General features: G+C 43.5%; 1 protein-coding gene across 1 annotated transcript in view; it reads left to right on the top strand.

Annotated features, from left to right (window-relative positions):
* The first annotated feature begins 11,357 nt into the window (after positions 1 to 11,357).
* Positions 11,358 to 19,836, top strand: part of LOC142767663 (glycoprotein-N-acetylgalactosamine 3-beta-galactosyltransferase 1-like) — a 136,516-nt gene continuing 128,037 nt past the window's right edge. The window contains exons 1-2 of the mRNA XM_075869825.1: positions 11,358 to 11,716; positions 12,974 to 13,283. Coding sequence (XP_075725940.1) covers positions 11,446 to 11,716; positions 12,974 to 13,283 — 581 coding nt within the window. The 5' untranslated portion in view covers positions 11,358 to 11,445. The remainder of the gene's footprint in view (positions 11,717 to 12,973; positions 13,284 to 19,836) is intronic.

A 19,836-nucleotide genomic window follows, 5' to 3' on the forward strand; every position in this document is an offset into this window, starting at 1 on the left:
TTTTGCTTGTCACCCATTTATCAGGTTACGGACCTAATGCATGGTTTTCTGAACCTTTTCTAACTCGGCTCGTCCGACCCCATCCTTTTGAATAAGCAGTCTGAAAATGAGCAGCGTTGAAACCTGAGGAATTACGATGCCTCCCACCTTCACTTCTGGGTCCCGTGTCTGTTGAGGTTGTCGGCCTCTTGAGCGCTTTCTTAACATTAGGTGGTCAGACTTTTCTGCGGTGCACGTCAGTCCACATGCTCCCAGATATCTTTCTGTTCGTTCGGCCGCTTTTCGCAAGCTCCAAGATATCTTTCTGTTAAGTCGACCGCTTTTCGCCAGCGTCTTGCTGTTGACCTGTGGATCCCCCTGTAGTCAAGATGGTGAGGTCGTCAGCATATATTGCATGGTAAATTCCTGCTATTCAAGAGGGTTGGAGAGATAACGGAGCCTTGGGGCGTACTCTTCGGTGGTATTTCAAACTTCTCAGAGTGCAAGTCACCTATTCTTACAGCAGCTGCCCTTTCTTTCAGAAAAAATCTAACGCAGTCATACACTTTTCCCCGCTACTATAGATGTTAAGGTGTTGCCGTATGGCTTCGTGCGACACGTTGTCAAAAGCCCCTTTCACGTCTAGTGCAAAGATGGCTCTCTAGGTGTGAGTGGTCAGTCTGTCTATGACTTTTTCTTTGATCTGCCATAGGATGTCTTGCGTGGACAGGTGAGCTCTGAATCCAAACATGGTTTTTGGAAAATGGCTGTTGTCTTCGAGATATTCGACCATGCGATTATTTCAAGCACACGAGGTCAGAGATATAGGTCCTAGGTTCTGAATTTTAATAGGCTTGTTCGGCTAAGGAATCATGATAACTTCAGCATGTTTCCATTCTGGTGGTACTCTACCGCTGTCCCAACAATCATTGATAAATTTCAAGAGAGCGTCTAGAGATGGTCCATCTAGATTCAGGAGTGTCTTGTTATTTACTCTGTCGTTGCCCGGTGCCGTGTAGCGGGTTAGCTTGCTGAGGGTCCTCTCTATCTCGGCCACAGTGAAGGGTCAATATAGTTCTATGTTGGGGTTGCCACAGCACTCATCAACGCGTGAATGAACACCAGTGTTCCGCTCAGTACCAAGGAACTTCTTTTTCACTTCTCTGACGATGGCTTCCGCGTTTCCTTGGTGGTTATGTATGAGTCGGTGCACTTGCTGTTTTGATGCGCTCTTTGTCTCTTTCTTGTCTAATAGATTTCTTAATATAGCCCATGTACGCTTGGTGCTTAGGGTCCCTTGAAGCTTGTTACAAGTGTCATGCCAGTTCTTTCTTTCCCGTTTTTGAGAGTACTCTTGCGCCTCCTTGACCAGCTTGAATATTGGAATGTTCAGTTTTCGGTTGCACTTGTGACGTTGTCAACGGTTCGCGAGGCCCCTTCGCGCCTCCCACAAGTGCAGTAAGTGAGAATTAACCACGGGGGTGTCGCACGACAATTGGATCATCCGTGTGGTGTGCTCCGCCCTTTCGACGATTCCTTGAGTCCACCTTCATATGTCGTCTATTGTAGCATCAGCAGCACTCTCGTCTTTGTGAATGGCTTGCCAGTCCGTTATGTTGGCTTTCCAAATTTTCGCCGCCGATTTGTGGTGTGGAATGATCGTTTGTATTATATAATGGTCACTGTCAACTTTTCTTTCATGCAAGTCCACTCATAATATTTGAGGCCTTGTAGAAACGTGAGGTCCGGACTGGTGTTTCATGATACACTGTTGCCAATGAGCGTGCGTGTCTGAGGGGTGTTTAACGGGGTGAGGTGGTGGTGTCGCATGACGTTGGGCATGTCTTCTTTTTTCTTTGATGCTGTGTAACCCCAAGCTACATGGCGAGCATTAAAATCACCAACCACTATTAGCCCTTGCACAGCATGAAAGATCACAGCAGAATACCAAGCCAAAAGGAAACGTTGCTTAAGAAGAAGATGAAGGAAACAGAGAGGGACATGTGAAAGGTGGGATTGCTTACGAAATCATCACTGTAGTTCTACCGAACTTGTAAACAGGAAATTACAAAAGAAGATATCTACAATAATTCTCATGGTACTTCTGTGCTGTTCGAGGCCACAACGCAAATATAGGGAACCAAGACGCACTGAAGCAAATACGAGGGCACAGACACGTTATGTAGTGCTTGTGGAGAGCAGGAGGAAACGGCTGAGCATTCGATACTGTTCCCTAAAGGGCTCCATCCTATAGTCTATGTCACACACTTCGGGTTAGGCCCCGCCGATCCAACATCGACGTGCGGCAGACTCACAGGCTTCCACATTGCGCTTCCAAGTTTGCGCCAGGCATTTGTGGTCTCCAGCCATTCGCGTCACTAATTCCATATTTGTTATATGCGAAGCTTGCAAAACGCGCAAGCACGCTATAAGCGTAGCATGTAGTCACGTTTTACATGACACAAATATTGAATATTATGTTTGAATGTAATGCTTTTGCTGTCCATACACGTCACGTATTACCAAGATTTATATATGTGAAGCTAGCGAAACAGCCGATAGTGCATCATGAGCGTGGTATATAGTGAAGTTCCTACATGACACGATTGTCGTGACTAATATGTTTGCAACAGTCATACACATTCGTCATCCATTCACTTCATGTAACATCAAATACGGTAAATGTGAAGCTAGTGAAACGGTCGCGAGCATACTATGAGCGTCGCATGTAGTCCTGTTATTACATAACAGGCATGTCATGATTATCATGTTTGCACCAGTCATATACCTTCTTCATCCATTTTTATTTATTTATTTATTTAACATACTTTACAGGCTCTCGTTAGAGCATAGGGTAAGGGGAGGGCTAACAGAAAAAAGAAAGAAAAATGAGAATGTATACAGTTCAAATATACAAATAAATGCAACATAACAGCGCCACTAATAACAGTAATAGAACAAGGCAAATACAGTCGCCAAGTATATGCACCTCCATACAAATGTCTATGAAATGATGCTTGATGTAGTGAGAGAGTAGTTTCTCGCGGAACGCGTCGTTGTTAGTGACTGGAACTATCTCGTCGGGAAGATCATTCCACAGTGAGATTGCCTGTGGCAAAGCAGATAAGTTGAACGTGCGTGTTCTGCCAAAAATACGCTTAAAGCTGCGCTCATTTCGCATGCGCGCAGACATGCGATCCGGTGTGTGTAGAAGGAAAGCGCATAGATTTCTGCTATTAATGTACTTATGAAACAACACAAGGAGGGCTATCTTGCGGCGGATATCCAATGGTTGTAAACCGATCTCGCGTTCAATTTGAGATACACTGCTGTGACATTGGTAGTTCTGAGTGATGAAGCGGGCTGCTCTGTTTTGAGTGGCTTCGATCATCTGTATTAAATAGTTTTAATAAAGTGACCAAACTGGTGAGGCATTTCTAACTGTGGACGTACGAATGTTAAATAGGCTATTTTGAGGACGCTCGATGTGGAGTAATGGAGATTTCGACGTAAATAACCAAGTGTTTTAGATGCCTTGGAACAAATGGAAGTTATGTGGGAAGACCATGAAAGTTTAGAGTCAATAATAACCCCTAGATACTTGTATGATGTAGTTCTAAATACTCCACTATTTTTAATTTTGTATGAAAAAGTGGAAATCGAGATTTTTCGGGAAACCGACATTATTTTACATTTTGAAGTGTTCAAGCTCATTAACCACTTATTACACCAACTGCAAATGAGGTCTAGGTCACCTGGAAGGGCCTCATGATCAGAGGGAGAAGTTATGGTTCGATAAATGACACAGTCGTCTGCAAACAGGCGTATATGGGATGAAATGTTAGTCGGCAGATCGTTGATGAAGATTAAAAAGAGTAGAGGGCCAAGGACGCTACCCTGCGGCACTCCTGAAGTGACTTCTGCGATATCCTAATGAGAATCATTTGCAAATGTGAGCTGTTCACTAAATAAAAGAAACTTTCGAAGCCATGATAGCGTTAAGGAGTTCAATTTAAGAGAAGACAGTTTGGAAATCAGACGACAATGGGCGACACAGTCAAATGCCTTCGAAAAATCGAGGAAAGCGCAATCTGTCTGTGTGTTCATGTCCAAGTTAGTCTGTAGATCTGTCGTGAATTCAAGTAGTTATGTATCGCAAGAGAAACCTTTCCTAAAGCCATGTTGGGTGGAACTAAAAAAATAGTTTGATTCAAGATGACTGGAAATGTGAGAAGCAATGATATGTTCAAGTAATTTACAGCTGATAGAGGTTAACAAGATGGGACGATAGTTTTAAACCTGATCTTTACATCCTGGTTTAAATATGGATAAAACTTTTGCGACTTTCCAGTCCCTAGGAAGCTGACCGGTACACAAAGACTGTCTGGAAATGTGAAATAATATTTAAGAGGACGTGGGAATTGTATTTTTTAGTATCTTTGAATTGATATTATCTAGACCACTAGAAGTAGAAACTTTGAGCTTGTTGATTAGTTTAGTGATGCCCTCAATGTTAATATCTACGGGTGCCATGAAAGGGTAATCAAGTGCCGGAAACTCAGGAATGCTAGAATGATCTTCCCGTGTGAAAACAGAAGAAAAAAATGTGTTAAATGCAATTGCACACTGGTCTCTTGGGAGAGGTAATTGATTTTTGCCTTTCAAAGTAATATCTGTCACAGCAGAAGCAGGTGATAATTGTTGCCAAAATTTTCTGGGATTGCATTTTAATAATGATGGTAGGTCATGTTGAAAGTACTTGTCTTTAGCAGTGAATAACGCAAAAGTATAACTTTTAAGACATTCGTTATATGAATTTCAAGCAGAGGCACTACAAGCGTGCATCGCGGTCCTATAAAGCCTTTTTTTTTCGATTTCTCAAAGTTCGCAAATATTTGTTAAACCAAGGGTTTCTCTTATCATTAGATATGGCAATTTCAGGGACGTATTTGTCGACTAACAAAGTAATCTCCTCTCTAAACAATGACCAATTTTCATCGACGGTATGACTTGACAATGAGGGCAAGAATGTGCTGTGATAGAATTCTTCCAATTCAAAATTCATACAACTATAATTGGCCTTACTGTAGTCTCTAATCACTTTTGTAGGTTTACGCGCAACTTTGAGAGGAATGTTTATTGATAATTGAACGAGCTTATGGTCACTAAACCCTTGAAGGCAAGAGATTTCACCTACATTATCAGGATCTGAGGTAAGTAATACATCCAAAATATTATTGCCCCATGTTGGCTGGTTGATTATTTGAGCGAAATTAAAATCAATGGCAAAATTCACAAAGTCAAGAGACATTTTTGAGGTGGCTGAACAATTGATCCAGTCAATTTCTGGTAAATTGAAGTCACCCAACAGATAGACATTAATAGTGCGGTATTTCTCAATAGCTAATGTGGGGCTGCTGCGAAGGTGATCTATAAATAATGGTTCAGAATCGGGAGGACAGTAACATACGCCTACTAGTATTTTAGTGGCACAAATCGTGCACGCGACCGAGACAATTTCTAAGTTTGAGTTTGTATCGAAGACAAAAGTAAGTATAGATTTTTTATAGCAATAAGGACATTTCCCCCACGTTTGCTTTGACGATCACGTCGGAAGACGTTATAATCGGCATTCCCGTGAAGAATTTCACTGTCAACATCCTGAGTAAGCCACGTTTCAGTGAGCAGCAGGATATCAGTTAGGCTATCTTCTAAGAATGAACAAATGAGATCACGCTTGTGCAGTGCGAATGTTAGTAAAGGAAACACATAGAGCCGGTGCAGATCTACTCCGAATTTCTCTAAAGACATGCGCACGCCTATGCCTCAGCTATCTAGCAGACAGCTTGACTGCATGAGCAGCACCATCATATATGTACGTTTTATCGCCCATGCACAGGCGATCAACGACGAGCTTGTAGGGTTTTCATTTTTGGCAAATTCGATTAGCTTTCTTCTGGCTTGTAGCGTGGGTAAAGAGAAATCTTCACGTACTGAAAATGTCGATCCCTTTAGTTTATGAGCTGAAGCAAGAACACTCTGCTTCTCTTTGAAAAAAGCAAATTTTGCTATTTTAGGCCGGTGTTTGCCAACAGCAAAGCGACCAAGTCTGTGAACTCGTTCAAATTGCGCGGCACTTGTATTCTTCTGTAGTTTCTCCGAGCAAAATTTAATCACCTTCTGCTCAGATGCATTCCAGTCCTCGTTTTCATCATCTTCTATTCCTAAAAAATAGCAAGTTACAGCACCTGAGTCTGTTTTCCGTGTCATCACATCTGGATGTGATTTCCACGAGTTTCTTAGAGATGGAGGACATAGCAGAACTCGAAGTGGCATCTGTGGTATATGAGGAGTGTAGACTACCCTCCAGCTTCGACACCCTCTCTGAAAGAAGCTTTATTTCAGCGTTCGTGTTTATATGGCCTTGTTTTATGCCCCTGACCTCCTCAAGTAAAGCAGTTTGAGTAGCTTCAATTCGACACACTGTTTCGAGTACCGCACTATCCGATTTTGGCTCAAATGTAAGAAAACCAGTATTATCTTCGAGTACTGACACTCTCTGCGAGTTTTTCTCAAATCAGCTTCTATGCGCTGCACAGTCGACAAATTCTACTGAACATATTTTCCATTTTGGCTCCAGGCCGGGGATTTAACTAGACGTCACCCGACAACACAAGCAACAACCCTAAGTACGCTGAGTGCACATTTGACAGGCAAGATAACACTTGTTTCATAGCACTGCAAAGTTCAGGTGGGCACGACAACGCAACAAGACAGTAGTCATTGCTTTTGCAACATGAAGCATTTGCGAAATATCTAACCTCGAAAAGCAGCATATTTAAGTGCGCCGTTTTCGCTGCGGTGCCGTTCCCAAGGAAGGTTGGTCTCGGTGGGCGTATATATGTGTTCGCTGCGGTGCACATCCCAATGGACGCGTCACTGTATGACCAGGGTTGCTTGGCGAGGCTCGTGTTGTCGAATGAACTTGGCTGCACGGGTAGATCCGATGCTGCAGGCGCCAGTAGATCCATTCGGCTATCAATCCAAGCGTTTGAAGTTGAAGCCAAGTTGAAGCAGGGCAGGACACAGGAGAGCATCACCTGGAAAAGCAGCATATTTAAGTGCGCCGTTTTCGCTGCGGTGCTGTGCCCCTTGTAACATATAACATTCTTGTAACATATTCCCAAACTTGGTATATGTGAAGCTCGCCAAACAGCCGCGAGTGTGTCATGAACGTAGCATGCAGTCATGTTTCACATGACTCGCATGCCAAGATTAGCTTGTTTGGAAGTGTCATTTGCCTTCGTCGTCCGTTCGCGTCACAAAATACCAAATTTGGTATATGAGAAGCGAGCGAAACAGCTGCGAGCGCATCATGAGCGTGGCTTGTTGTTTTGTGTTCACAAGACAAGCATGTCATGATTATCGTGTTTGCACCAGTCACATACCTTCGTCATCTACTCACGTCACGTAATACCAAATTTGGTACATGTTAAACTAGCGAAACGACCACGAGAGCACCATGAGCGTATGGCGTGTAGTGAGGACTTACAGGACACGCATTTCATGATTTCCACGTTAGGGCCTGCCCCTTACGTTCGCCATGCAGTTATGGTATACAATACCAGTTTTGCGGTATGTCAGGTGAACGAAACCGCGTAAGAGCACCAAATCACGCAAATCATGCAAAAATGCAAATCATCACAATCACGAAATGCCATGATTTTCATGTGATGACTAGCCACTTATACTCGTCATACAGTCGTGTTATGCCATAAAAATGTTGATATAGATCCCATCATCGAAACGCCAAAGAGAGATATAAGTCATACGTGGCTAGATAGACAAATGGATGGATGGATGGATGGATGGATGGATGGATGAATGGATGGATGGATGGATGGATGGATGGATGGATGGATGGATGGATGGACGGACGGACGGACGGACGGACGGACGGACGGACGGACGGACGGACGAATGGATGGATGGATGGATGGATGGATTAGATTGGATTGGATTGGATGGATTGGATGGATTGGATGGATTGAATGGATGGATGGACAAATGGATGGATGGATGGATGGATAGATGGATGGATAGATGGATGGATGGATGGATGGATGGATGGATGGATGGATGGATGGATGGATGGATCAAATTGGCTGAATTCGCTAAGATACGCTTCGCATTTAAAATCCAGAATTGTAAAAACTGTTTTGTTTATTATTTTACTTAAGCGATTGTCATAGAAGCTGGTGTTTTGATTTCTTACATAGGTGACCACATGCCCATTTTAGTTTTCTTCAACCCTCACTTATAAACACATCGAAGGCTCTCCAATCAAGCTTTTAAATGTAGAAGGATAAACAAAACCAATATTGCTGCTCTTGAAACATCTGTTTGTGAAATTACAAGGTCTGAACTTTATCAAGTAACAGATTCTGTTGCTGCTTACAAATATTTTATCGATCACCTTAAAACTATATATGGAGCGTTTCCTGTATCAACCAACAAATAAAGAATAAAATGAAAGAAAACTTTACATTTTGGCGGCTCTCCTAAAGTGAATGAAAACACTAGATAGACTTTCCAGTGAATTTATTGAAACTAGGCAGCCTGATCTACTAGTTGTATATAAAAAAGTCAGGAACAAACGACACCGTATTATGGAAAAAGCAACAAAAATATTACAAAAATAAGTTCGAAAACGTTCTCAGTGACCAGAAACGTGTGTGAAAAACAATAAAATGCCTATTACTGTAAGAAGAACAAATCAGCGTCACTGAAATTGTGGATGGGGATATAACTTATTCAGTGGTATCTTTATCTAATAGGTTTAATGGACAATTTTTTAAATGTGGAGCATCGATAAGCAAATAAAAAGAGACTAAATCTCAATTACTGAAACTAAGATTGCGTCCGCATCTAGCGAGTACGATATCAAAGCCGAGCCGATGGAAGCTGTTTTCAACCACATCAGCAACCGTTTATCACATATATGTAACCTTATTTTGACTTCAGGTCTGTTCCCTGATAGCTAAAATCACAAGAGTAACAGTTGCATTTAAAGTAAGTGATGGAAATAATATGAACCAGAACAGACCAATCCAGATATTCCCATTAATCTCAAACGTTTTTGAAGGAATGAATAATGTGAGAATTACGAAATTCTCCACTAAAAATGGTATACTTACCGATAACCAACACGGCTTTCAAAAATAAAAGTCTAGTGAACTGACACTTAAAACTATAAATTAGGTAATCATTAAGAATTTTGAAAACAAATTGTATGCTCTAGGATAGGCTTAAACATCACATCTTTTAAAAAATAGGCGAATGTGGTATTAGAAGAGTCACTCTAGACCTGATACGTAGTTATTTTAGAAACCACTACCAGTACACAGACACCCATAGTTCAAAATCAGTGTTGGGGGAAATTGAATATAATGACCCTCAGAGTTCTATTGGTGGGCCACTTCTTTTTTAATTATATTAATGATATAAGAAATGTTCTATTCATTCCCGATGTAATACTTCACGCTGATGACACGACTGTATTCTCTTGGGAGAGATATTAGATGTACTTCAGTCCCACGTTAATAAATGGCTCAATAATTTTCCAGAGTTGCTTACTTTAAATTGGCTGGAAATAAACACCAAGAAAGCTCAATATACAATTTTCTCCACGAAATAAAACTATCAGGAATGATATATACTTGAGATTTCAAGGTAAAATTATTGAGCGTGTAAAAACACATATTTTTCTTGGTGTTATTTTCAAAGAAAATCTCAGCCGGTCCTCCCATATTGCTAATGTTACAAAACGCATCTCACGATCAATAGGTATTATAAGTAGAGTAAAACGAATTCTGACGCGGTGCTTGAAACTTGAAGTGTAATAAGCACTAATTCATTCCCATTTGCAATACTTCCTCCTTGTATGGTGAACAACAAGCAAAACCAATAATATTGAGATACATATTCTGCAAAAACGTATTTTGAGAGTTATTGAAATAGTACCCTATACAACTTCATTTGTACCAGTTTTCAAGGCGAATAATATATTAACAATGCAACCCATCGAAAAAGAGAAGAAATGCATTACAATAATTCAGTTATAAAGTTATGACAGGATAACTTATCGACAATTTCTGTCGAAGCGGCATAATCAGAAAAATAGAACAAATATTCGTGTCAATGGTTTTACACAGACTAACTATGGCGTGCAGAAACAATCTTACGCAATAGCACACTTCTGAAATCATTTGCTGTTGTGAATAAGGTACAAGAAATGACACATAATAAATGTTACCTTTCATCATAACAAAAATATTAGTTTGTTTTGCTTGTTTTTTGTTTGTGCTGCAATCCGTATATGCATTTCTCTTATGCTCTTACATGTATCAAGTGCACTTTCATAATTGTATTCATCTTGTATTGGTATAGCTAAGTATGTATCGTATATATAATCTTGCGTATGTATTAATCTATGCTCCTGTAAAGGCCTCTGTTGTTTGAGTTATGTGTCCAGATAGGGGTGTGACACTCAGGCATTCGTGATTTTTTGTCACCCTCCTAGACACGACAAATGTACACTTGTAATTATTTGTTGTTTTAAATAAATATGTTATCTTCTCTGATTCATACTTGTAAAAGTATTTTCGGATTTTTTGCACGGCAAAGTATTCTGAATAGCTCTTTCCCTTTCCAATTTATTGAGTAAGGAAGGTAAACTATGTCTCAACGACTGCTTCAGATAATTTGTGCGCCTGTATGGTACAGGTCGTGTGTTCTTGATGTGAGTGCACGAGTAAATATTTTTGTATTCAAGTCGTGACGTACGTTTTAAGAAGGAGTTCATTATGTCAAAGCCGAAGAAAAATGAATATAGAAGTTTGTATTCGTGAAGACTTGTCTTCCGTATTATAGTATGTTCTTGAACAAGTGGCGCAGTGGAGTAAAAATTACGTACACTGGCTATTTGTCGAAGGGTGCGTTTTTTTAAGTTGAAAAACTTCACGAAAGTTACCTTTTTTGATCGTGGCCCACACAAGCGCACAATAGTTAAGATGCAGTTCAAACAAGCTGTAATATATCTGCAATTTTAACCTCTTTGGAAAACGAATGTTCACAGCAAGAAAGCACACCGATGGCAGATCACAACGATTTTGCTACTAGTTCAACATGAAGGGTGTAGTTCATATCTTCTGAAAACGTAACGACGCATACTAGTGATTTCCTTCGAATTTCGATGAGAGCGCCATCCAAAAACGATTCTTCAATAATTCTTGATTCCTACATAATCTTTGAGATTTTTTTTTGACACTCAGAGAGCTGCTCATGTGGTTTCAAAGAGGTGACTTCCTGCAGGACACCGAAATATCTTCAAATTGAAGCACTGGAGACTCAGTACCGTGCGTAAGGGGCAGCTCTGTTGTCATACCTTGACAGAGAATCCAACGTATGTTGCCCAAAAACGTTTGTGCAAGAAGCCTCGACGTGCCACCTTTGGCACTCGGCTTGGTTGTGGGTATAGCACTTGGCCTCATGTGGCAGGAAGCCCCTAATGAAAGACACCAGAAGAACGCGATTGCAGTACCAAGTGTGCCAAAGACAGCAACTTTGGACAACGGCGACACCGCCCTTCTCCGACGCCATCTGTCAGTCATGAAGAGCAACGGTGCTCTGGTCACGGCTCTCAAGAACCAGCACGTCATCGAGGTGCTGCAGAAAGGTGCGACACTTCCTAAGTACCGAATCTGTAATGACAAACAGTGAAACAATGATTATGAGTAGCTCAGCGCTTCAGGGAATTCAGGCACGCAAGAAACACAATAATTTTGGAAACCCCAGCAAACGGAAGATGGAACGGAAGCTGTTGATGAAAGGAATCTGTGAATGGGTTTTTCTGCTGTAGCTTTCGTTTCGGCAAGTAGGTTTGCGTTTTTCAAGGTTTGAACTGTTGCAGCCTTGAATAAGACAGGTACATTGGTCGGAACGTGTACTTGAGTACGCAACCTATGTTTGCGGCTGTTTTCACGCTATAATTTTGTAATATTGCGTAAGTAAGTAAGGGCACACTAATATCTAACATCGCTGTCTAACAGTCGGCTTTTTGGGGCGCACGCAGGCCTTTAGACAATTTTTGCAGGTGGTTTCGTCAATAAATTGAAATGACGCATCTGGAATCATGGCCTTCCGGTTGATAGGCTTGAGCGGCGCTGCTGAATACGCGTCACATTGTCTGCTTACCAGCCGTTAGCGTCAGTGAGCATGAGTCGGGTGAGTAATGCTGACCAGACAGCAGCACCGCAAAAAAAAAAAAAAAAACACACGTCATAGTGACACCCATCCATGCATGGCCTTTCTGCCTCAAATTTGTCACGTCATGTGTGCCCATAAGTTCGAAGCCTATGCTTTTTAAAAGTGATATGGTAAAAAAGCTTGTTCTACAGAAGTAGCAGTGTTGGAATCAGCGTCGTAAGTAATGAGGGAAAGTTTGAGTTTTTATGTGAGGAAACACCGCGTAGATGCAAATAAATAAAGTATGAGTAAAGTTTCTTGCATTTTCAACCTTTAACATTCTGAAATCATAATTTGTTGTTGAGACCTGAGCCTCCAGAAGAAGGTATAAAACAGCTACATCTTGCCGGTGCTTATTTAGGAATTAGAAACCTGCAGGCTGACAAAAATGGTTCACTTTGTATGGAGGACGATCCTTTCTGTAAGACTAGAATATTACCGAATAGTAAATGTGAGTTACAAGGAAGACACAACTGAACTATTTTCACTGTATACCCTTTTGCGCAATTCGAGGATCCTAGCTTGCTTTTGATGATGTCAGTAGTGTTTCCTAGCCTATACGGAGAGCTCCTCTAAAATAATTTGCCTTCTTAACGCAATGTCAAGAAAACTGTTCGCATTTACCCTGTACTTTCATCGCTTTCTCGCCACCGACTAGACACAGCGAAATGTACTTTATGCATTGCAGATTTGGCAGCAGAAAAACTGCAGTTGAAGGTGGCGATCTTCTGCGTAATACACACGTTCTACGTAAACTACACCAACTTGGACCTTATCGTGAACGCCAGCTGGGGGCGCCACTGCGACCATTTGCTTTTCGTAAGCAACGAGTTGGACACAACGCGCACCAGACACACAATGTACGTCGAAGAGGGCAATCCGATGAGGGCCTGTTTGGCAGTACTGCGCTACCTGTGGGAGTTCAACAATGATGCCGTCAACGTCAACTGGTTCCTCTGGGCTTCCGTCCAGTCGTTCGTCATTGTCGAGAACCTTAGGTAGAGTATCCGCTCATCATGAATGCATATTGTTAAAATTTCCCGATTGATTCAATGAATTTTTGCTGACAACATGCCCACGTTTGCTTTTCTGGCACCATATCCTACCGTCCGTGCTGCCTCGTGCTGATCGCATTTTTCATATAATATGCAGTTTACCGCCGTCCAGATTACTCAATCATTACTACCGCGCACCATCATCACTCGTTAGTAAGCATTCTCAACACTGGCCTACCTTTAAATCTTTAAAAGCCCACATCCGAGACTGCCATGGTCTGAGACCATGGCAGTCTCGAATGGATTTGTTGTTACAAGCAAAAGAAGTTCAGTTTCATGTCAGTGAAAATTTTCACAAGGCGCTGTTTTTTAATTTACTGAACGTGAATAATGTGTATTTATTACTATATATACAATAATCAAAAGGGAATTCCGAAGGCTCTGAAAACAAAGGTGAGATGTGCTCTGGCTACCCTACCACGTAACTCATTAGGGAAATAAAACAGCGTTTTATGAAGTGCGTCTTTGGGATTATTAGACATTTTACAGAATTTTCGCAAATCAGCTTTTCCTAATAGCTACCCAACTTAGCGGAAGTAAATTAACTGCAGAGAAGACTGAAGAAATTCTGTCATTCATAGAAAGTAGAGAAGATGAATTCTTTCATTGATAAACGTAAAGAAAGATCAAGCTTCACATATATCCCTGAATATCTCAATAAACACGACAGAAAGCTCCCCAAACGCAGTCCCGCCCCCAAAACTCAATACAAAGTGCAAAGGCGATAGACATATCACAAAAGTCGACGTAACAACTGTCACTGAAGGACGTGCTGCGCAAGGGCTCGATTTTTGACCAGTCATTCTGAGGTCCAGGTACTAATCATCCATGTCATCGGTTTCCCTTCGCTCATCGAAATATTCAGATCTTTTTGAGCCCACCTCTACGCCTGTGAGTGCGACATCGATAATTTTTTCACCAGTTTGAATCTTCTAACGAGTGGCTGCCAGAAACGTACTTTGCGTTCCTTAGCCGCAGCGCGTCTCTACTGCCGGTGAGGTGTTGGCGTTCGACGGTGGCTGAACTGAGAACAGTAGCGTTTCGGCTTCAATGACCACCAACCCGATAGATTGTTGGCGTCCCTGCCATTACACAAGTCTGTGTAAATATTTAGCCTCCCTGTTGTCACACATGCCGAAGGCGCGTACAGGTTCGCTCTGGAGAACTCCATTGATCTGCCAGGAAAAGTTACAGAGTGCGCTGTCAACACGGCTGCTGCGGAAGCTCCGGACACGATTCCGCCTGCGCCCACCAGAGATGACACAACGTCCCCCTTCAATGACGATGGCTCTCTTTGGGTGCTGGTGCAGAAGAATGAACGCACGCAAGCCAATCTGTCGGTCTCTCAGCCGAATCAAAGAACTCAGACAAGTGAACTTCAAGGGGATACCACTCAACGTAGGCCAACGAGATCGCGGTCACCAACCTTGCTTCTTCACGACTTCGGCGCAATCTTACGGCCACTGGGAGGCCTACGTTTGGACCAATGCACCTGCCCCACACTCACGCGAGCTATTGGAGAGGCCGCAAGCCTACCTCCTGCCGAAGTGGACCAGCTAGTTTTCCGTTGGCGTCCTGAACGAAACCTCGCAGTTAAGCACGCCACATTACCACATCACCCTAAACCTCTACAACGTCTAGCACCTTAATCAAGGCGAGCATAACTATCCTGCGTCTTTTTTCATTGCCACACGTGACAATTCGTGTAAAGGCAATATCTATGGTGTCGACCCGGAAACGAGCCCGTCTTAACCAATGAATCATCTCGCTACACCAATCGTTATCGTTCTACAGGCAAGAATGAAGGTAAAAACAAGCACGGCTCTCATTACCTTCGAAGGATTGCAGGTGCTACGATACATACGTTATTATGGCGCTGAATACCGGTGCTACGTGCATCACCACCGCAAGCAGGCTCGCACGGTTTGGCTCCGGCAGAGACATTGATCTGACAACTGCCCTATACCAATGTGCGTCACACGCAAAACGTGCGGCCTTGAGAACTAGATACCGGAGCACTCATGCTCACCGAGGAGATTACTCCACCACTGACACGGGCTGTCCAGCCCACGTTCGGCTTCCCTTCAGCAAGCAACGGGTCCGGAACGCACTTCAGCAACAGTAACAACGACTTGTAGGACATCACCCCACACCATCATCGCCGTCAAAAGGCGGCTTGTCAGCAGGAGGTTCCACTCCGGGTAGGAAATCTCGGTCACGGTCTCGGTCCAGGCGTTCTCTCGTTCCAACTCCAGGACGGGTTCATAACGACCATCTCTAAAGCGGACGGCCACATTGGAAAACACAGCACTACTGGCAACAAACAAGTCTCGTCTCAATTTGACAGACGGCAACCAGCCATACAAGGATCAAAGCTGGAGCCAAGGAACGCCCGAAAAACCTCTGGAGGTAAGCTGCGTGAAGGGGCTTTCCCTACTTTCATATTTTTCCACTACCCCACCCCCAACCTTAGCTTCAGCTTCACACTTGACACATAATGCAGAATCGAATGCGTTTCATCTGCCTCGTGCAGAAATGGAGGTCAAACTGCGGGATCTAGGTGCTCGACTTCGACGTGAGGTAGAGACTGTGTGGCTGCTATTAAGCAAGAGTTCCCCAATATGCTCAATCAGGTGGTGCCTGCTATCCAGGACAAACTCAAAAGCAAAGTAGCGACGCTTCACACCTAATTGAGTAGCAGCATCTCCTCTCTGTCTACTGAATTACAACAAACTGGGCGAAACATGCACCAAATTCTCACGGAGTTCACCTCTGCTTTAACACTCGCACCGAATACAAAGCGCTCCCACCCATACGCACGCCCTGTGTCTCTTTAGAGGGAAGATGGTGACGCGTAATCGGGATCATCTTGTGGTCTGGCAATGGAACTGCAGGGAGCTACACCGAGAGCGGGTCCCCCTGCAGCAGTACATTGCCATGACATTAGTGGCTCCTGACCTCATACTCCTTCAGCAGCCCCACAGCACCTGTTCTCTTGGAGGTTCCAAAGCGTGATTCAAGCCTCACAGGGCCACTTGTGTCTAACCGTCTCACGGTGCGCCTGCATTCAGTCGCCAATGTCATTTCCCAACAAATTATAGAAGTAATCACCCCAAACGCAGCCATAGTCTTTTCATTCTAAATCTTTACAGTTCTCATGCGCGCACGCAAAGTGTTCATTATCTATTTACAAAATTTAGTAAGTTGGATAATAGGTTCTTGTTCTGCGGAAATTTTAACACAGCGCACTCAGCTTGAGGATATCTCAAGAGCACTGCAAAAGAACGAAATTGTGGGACACCATATGTCATATGTGCTCCACGTTGCTTATTGATCCCACACAACGAAGCCACGCAGAGAGTAGCGTCCCACGAGATACGTGTCTTTATCTCGGGATGATTTGCGGTACCGGTGCAGTCCCCACAATAGGGCCCTTAGACGAAACTCTAATGAGTGACCATCATATAATCGCAACCGTCATTCCTCTTGCCAGTTTGCGCTGGCTGAACATAAAAAAATCATATAATGAACTGTGCTGAATTTTGACAACTATGGACTGCCAGCCCAGAAGTGGATGGCTTCGAAAACTCGCTCACGGCTCTTACGGCTGTCTTGATGCCACCAGGCAGTCGATCACCATGCTACGCCCATCAATACCGGTGTCGACCTGCACCAGCTCCACTTGCAGAATGCTAAAAAAGTGCTGAAAAAGCGTTGGAAGCGTCAGCGCCTAAATCACAAACTCAAACTTTGAATCGCGCGTATCACGCGACAACTAGAGGAATACACCAAGACTTTCGCGAGAAACAACTCGAGGGGAATTTGTAATCGTCATCGTTGTTTCGTTGTTTGTGTAAATCACGGTGTATCGTTGTGGTGAAATAAATTTCAACTTTCAACTTTCAACTTTCTTGTTTTGCCGGCACCCTGAGTACTGCTAAGACATTGAACACTATGTGAGCACTTACAGACCCTTCGGGCACAATCACGCCGACTCGAATGCGGTTGCATGGCCTCAATCGTTTGTTTAGAGACTCTCCTGACAGACCCCTGCAGGAATTAAAAGCACGTTATATCCCTTCAGGAGCGAGTCCTCAGTATCACCCATATGACAGATTCGCCCAGTGCCTTAGATGCTGAAATCACAATTGAAGAGGTCCACTCCGCAGTATAAAATATGCGCAAAAATTCAGCGCCGGGTTATGATTACATCCGGTACACGACACTTCGAAATCTCAACGACGCAAATCGTCCCGCCATGGTGGTCTAGAGGCTGAGGTATTCTGCTGCTGACCCGAAGGTGGTGGGTTCGAATCCCGGATGCTGCGGCTGTATTTACGATGGAGGCGGAAAAGTTGTAGGCCCGTGTGCTCAGATTTAGGTGCACGCTAAAGAACCCCAGGTGGTCGAAATTTCTGGAGCCCTCCACTACGGCGTCTCTCATAATCATATGGTGGCTTTGGGACGTTGCACGCCACATATCAATCAAATCAACGACGCAGATCTTATGCACCAGATGGTCACGTTTATCGAACATTGAATGAACGGTGCGCTACCCCATGCATGGTGACGTGCGGAAGTTCTCCTCATCCCAAAACTCGAGAATCCCACCTGCGTCGAAAATTTGCGATCAATTTCCAAAACGGCATGTATAGGCAAGCTCATTGAACATGTCCTGCTGCACTTGCAGCCATTCCGCGAAGACCAGTCTGCTCGCATGCGCAGTTCGGCTTTTGCTAGCACTAACCACGCAAGGTTTGTTGCACCAGTTGAAAGAGCAGGTTTTCGCCCATCTCGGGGTGTCCCAACCCGCACAAACCCGCGCTTTGCTTGCGCGGGAACTTAATTCAATCTTTGACAGTGTAGAGCATGACCTCAATCTCAGCAATCTCGCCGAATCGTGCTACGGCGTTCACGTTTATAACTATGCCAGGGCCATTCTTCGTGATTGTACCGCAAAGATTGGTATAGGCCCGCATCTCTCTAGTATCATCCACTTAACAGGCAGAGACACCCCTCAAAAAGCTGTGATTTCACCAGCATTATTTATTATCGCTATGACAGGTCTCCCTAAACAACTTGAGCATATTGAGGTCTTGCACCATGCCATCTATGCCGACGATATCACTCTGTGGCTGTTTCCGGGTTCCGACGGCGTATTTCAAGACTGGTTTTATTAAGCGACAGGGGCCGCGTCAGACTATGCTCGAAGGGGCGACCTCACTAGTACTCCAAAGAAGCCTGAGCTCCTTGTGTTTCGCGGCCGCAATAAAACTTCCCCATCTCACATCCATGTACTTGCTGGAGAAACAATTATCCCTCAGGTATAGTGAGCACACGTCCTTATACTTTACGTTAAAGCAGATGGCCGGGCATGGCACATCATCGCCCTACTGTCCCACCAGACGGAGCACAACATCGCCATGTTCCTACTCGTAATAGGGGCTCAAAACTTCGGGATATATATATATATATATATATATATATATATATATATATATATATATATATATATATATATATATATATATATATATATATATATATAAACTCCCGAGCTTCGAAGTTGAACCGCCTCACCGCACGCCAGTTGTGTCGGCGGAGTCGTTGGTTGGGGGCTCGTGGGAGCACTAGTGTGGCAAACACCATAAGAATATCTGGTCTCTCATGCCGGAGGCAGTCAAGGAGGGCGACGTAAAATGCTGTAGGGGCATCCGTATTGGCCAGGTCGCTAGTTGCAATGTGCAGAATAAGGTTCGAGGTACCTTTAGGCACGAAGTCCAATAGCTCTCCGATGTCGTCAATGCATGCACCAAGCTGGCAGATGAAGGCAGGTGAATGGGGGCTGGCCGGATCGAAGTGTTGATGCAGGTACTTTAGTTGTGAGTCACTGACTATTGCAGTAGAGGCTCCGTGGATCGGAAACCTCCATGTAAGTTGTTTGCGAAAAGCGCGGGCAGCAGCCATTTGTGGTAAGGCTTATAAGCAGCAGAATAACTTCGGTTGCCGCAAGGTTATAAATAGCAAAGTAGATGCGCTTTCACATACCAACTGTTTATAGTGCCGACGTTTCGACGGGAACCCCGTCTTTTTCAAGGCATAATACTATTTACACATGTTCCGTGTCTTCTTATACCGTGTCGAGACAGGAGAGAAGGGGTCAAAATAAAAGTAAAAAAGGGAAAAAAAGAAAGAAAAGAGAGAGAGAAACAAAGAAGAAAAGGCGAAACGGGAAGACAAACATTAAATAAAATATAGAAAATCTAGGAGAAGAAGCAAGACCGACACGGCGTAATTAGAAAAGGGGCAGCATCTCAACAGAGTAGGGCAGAGGTAGATGAGCAATGTCATCATTGTCAACAATACCTCCCCCGCACCCACTCTTCCCAAAGGGGCAGTGAGCCGCCATTCTTGTATCTCACCTTTCCGTGTAGTCCGCTGGCGGCTCGTTCCTCTTTGAAGTTTAGGACAAGTTAATAGGGAGGGCTTAAACGCT

This window comes from Rhipicephalus microplus, chromosome 1 (assembly GCF_043290135.1).
Source record: "Rhipicephalus microplus isolate Deutch F79 chromosome 1, USDA_Rmic, whole genome shotgun sequence".
NCBI lineage: Eukaryota > Metazoa > Arthropoda > Arachnida > Ixodida > Ixodidae > Rhipicephalus > Rhipicephalus microplus.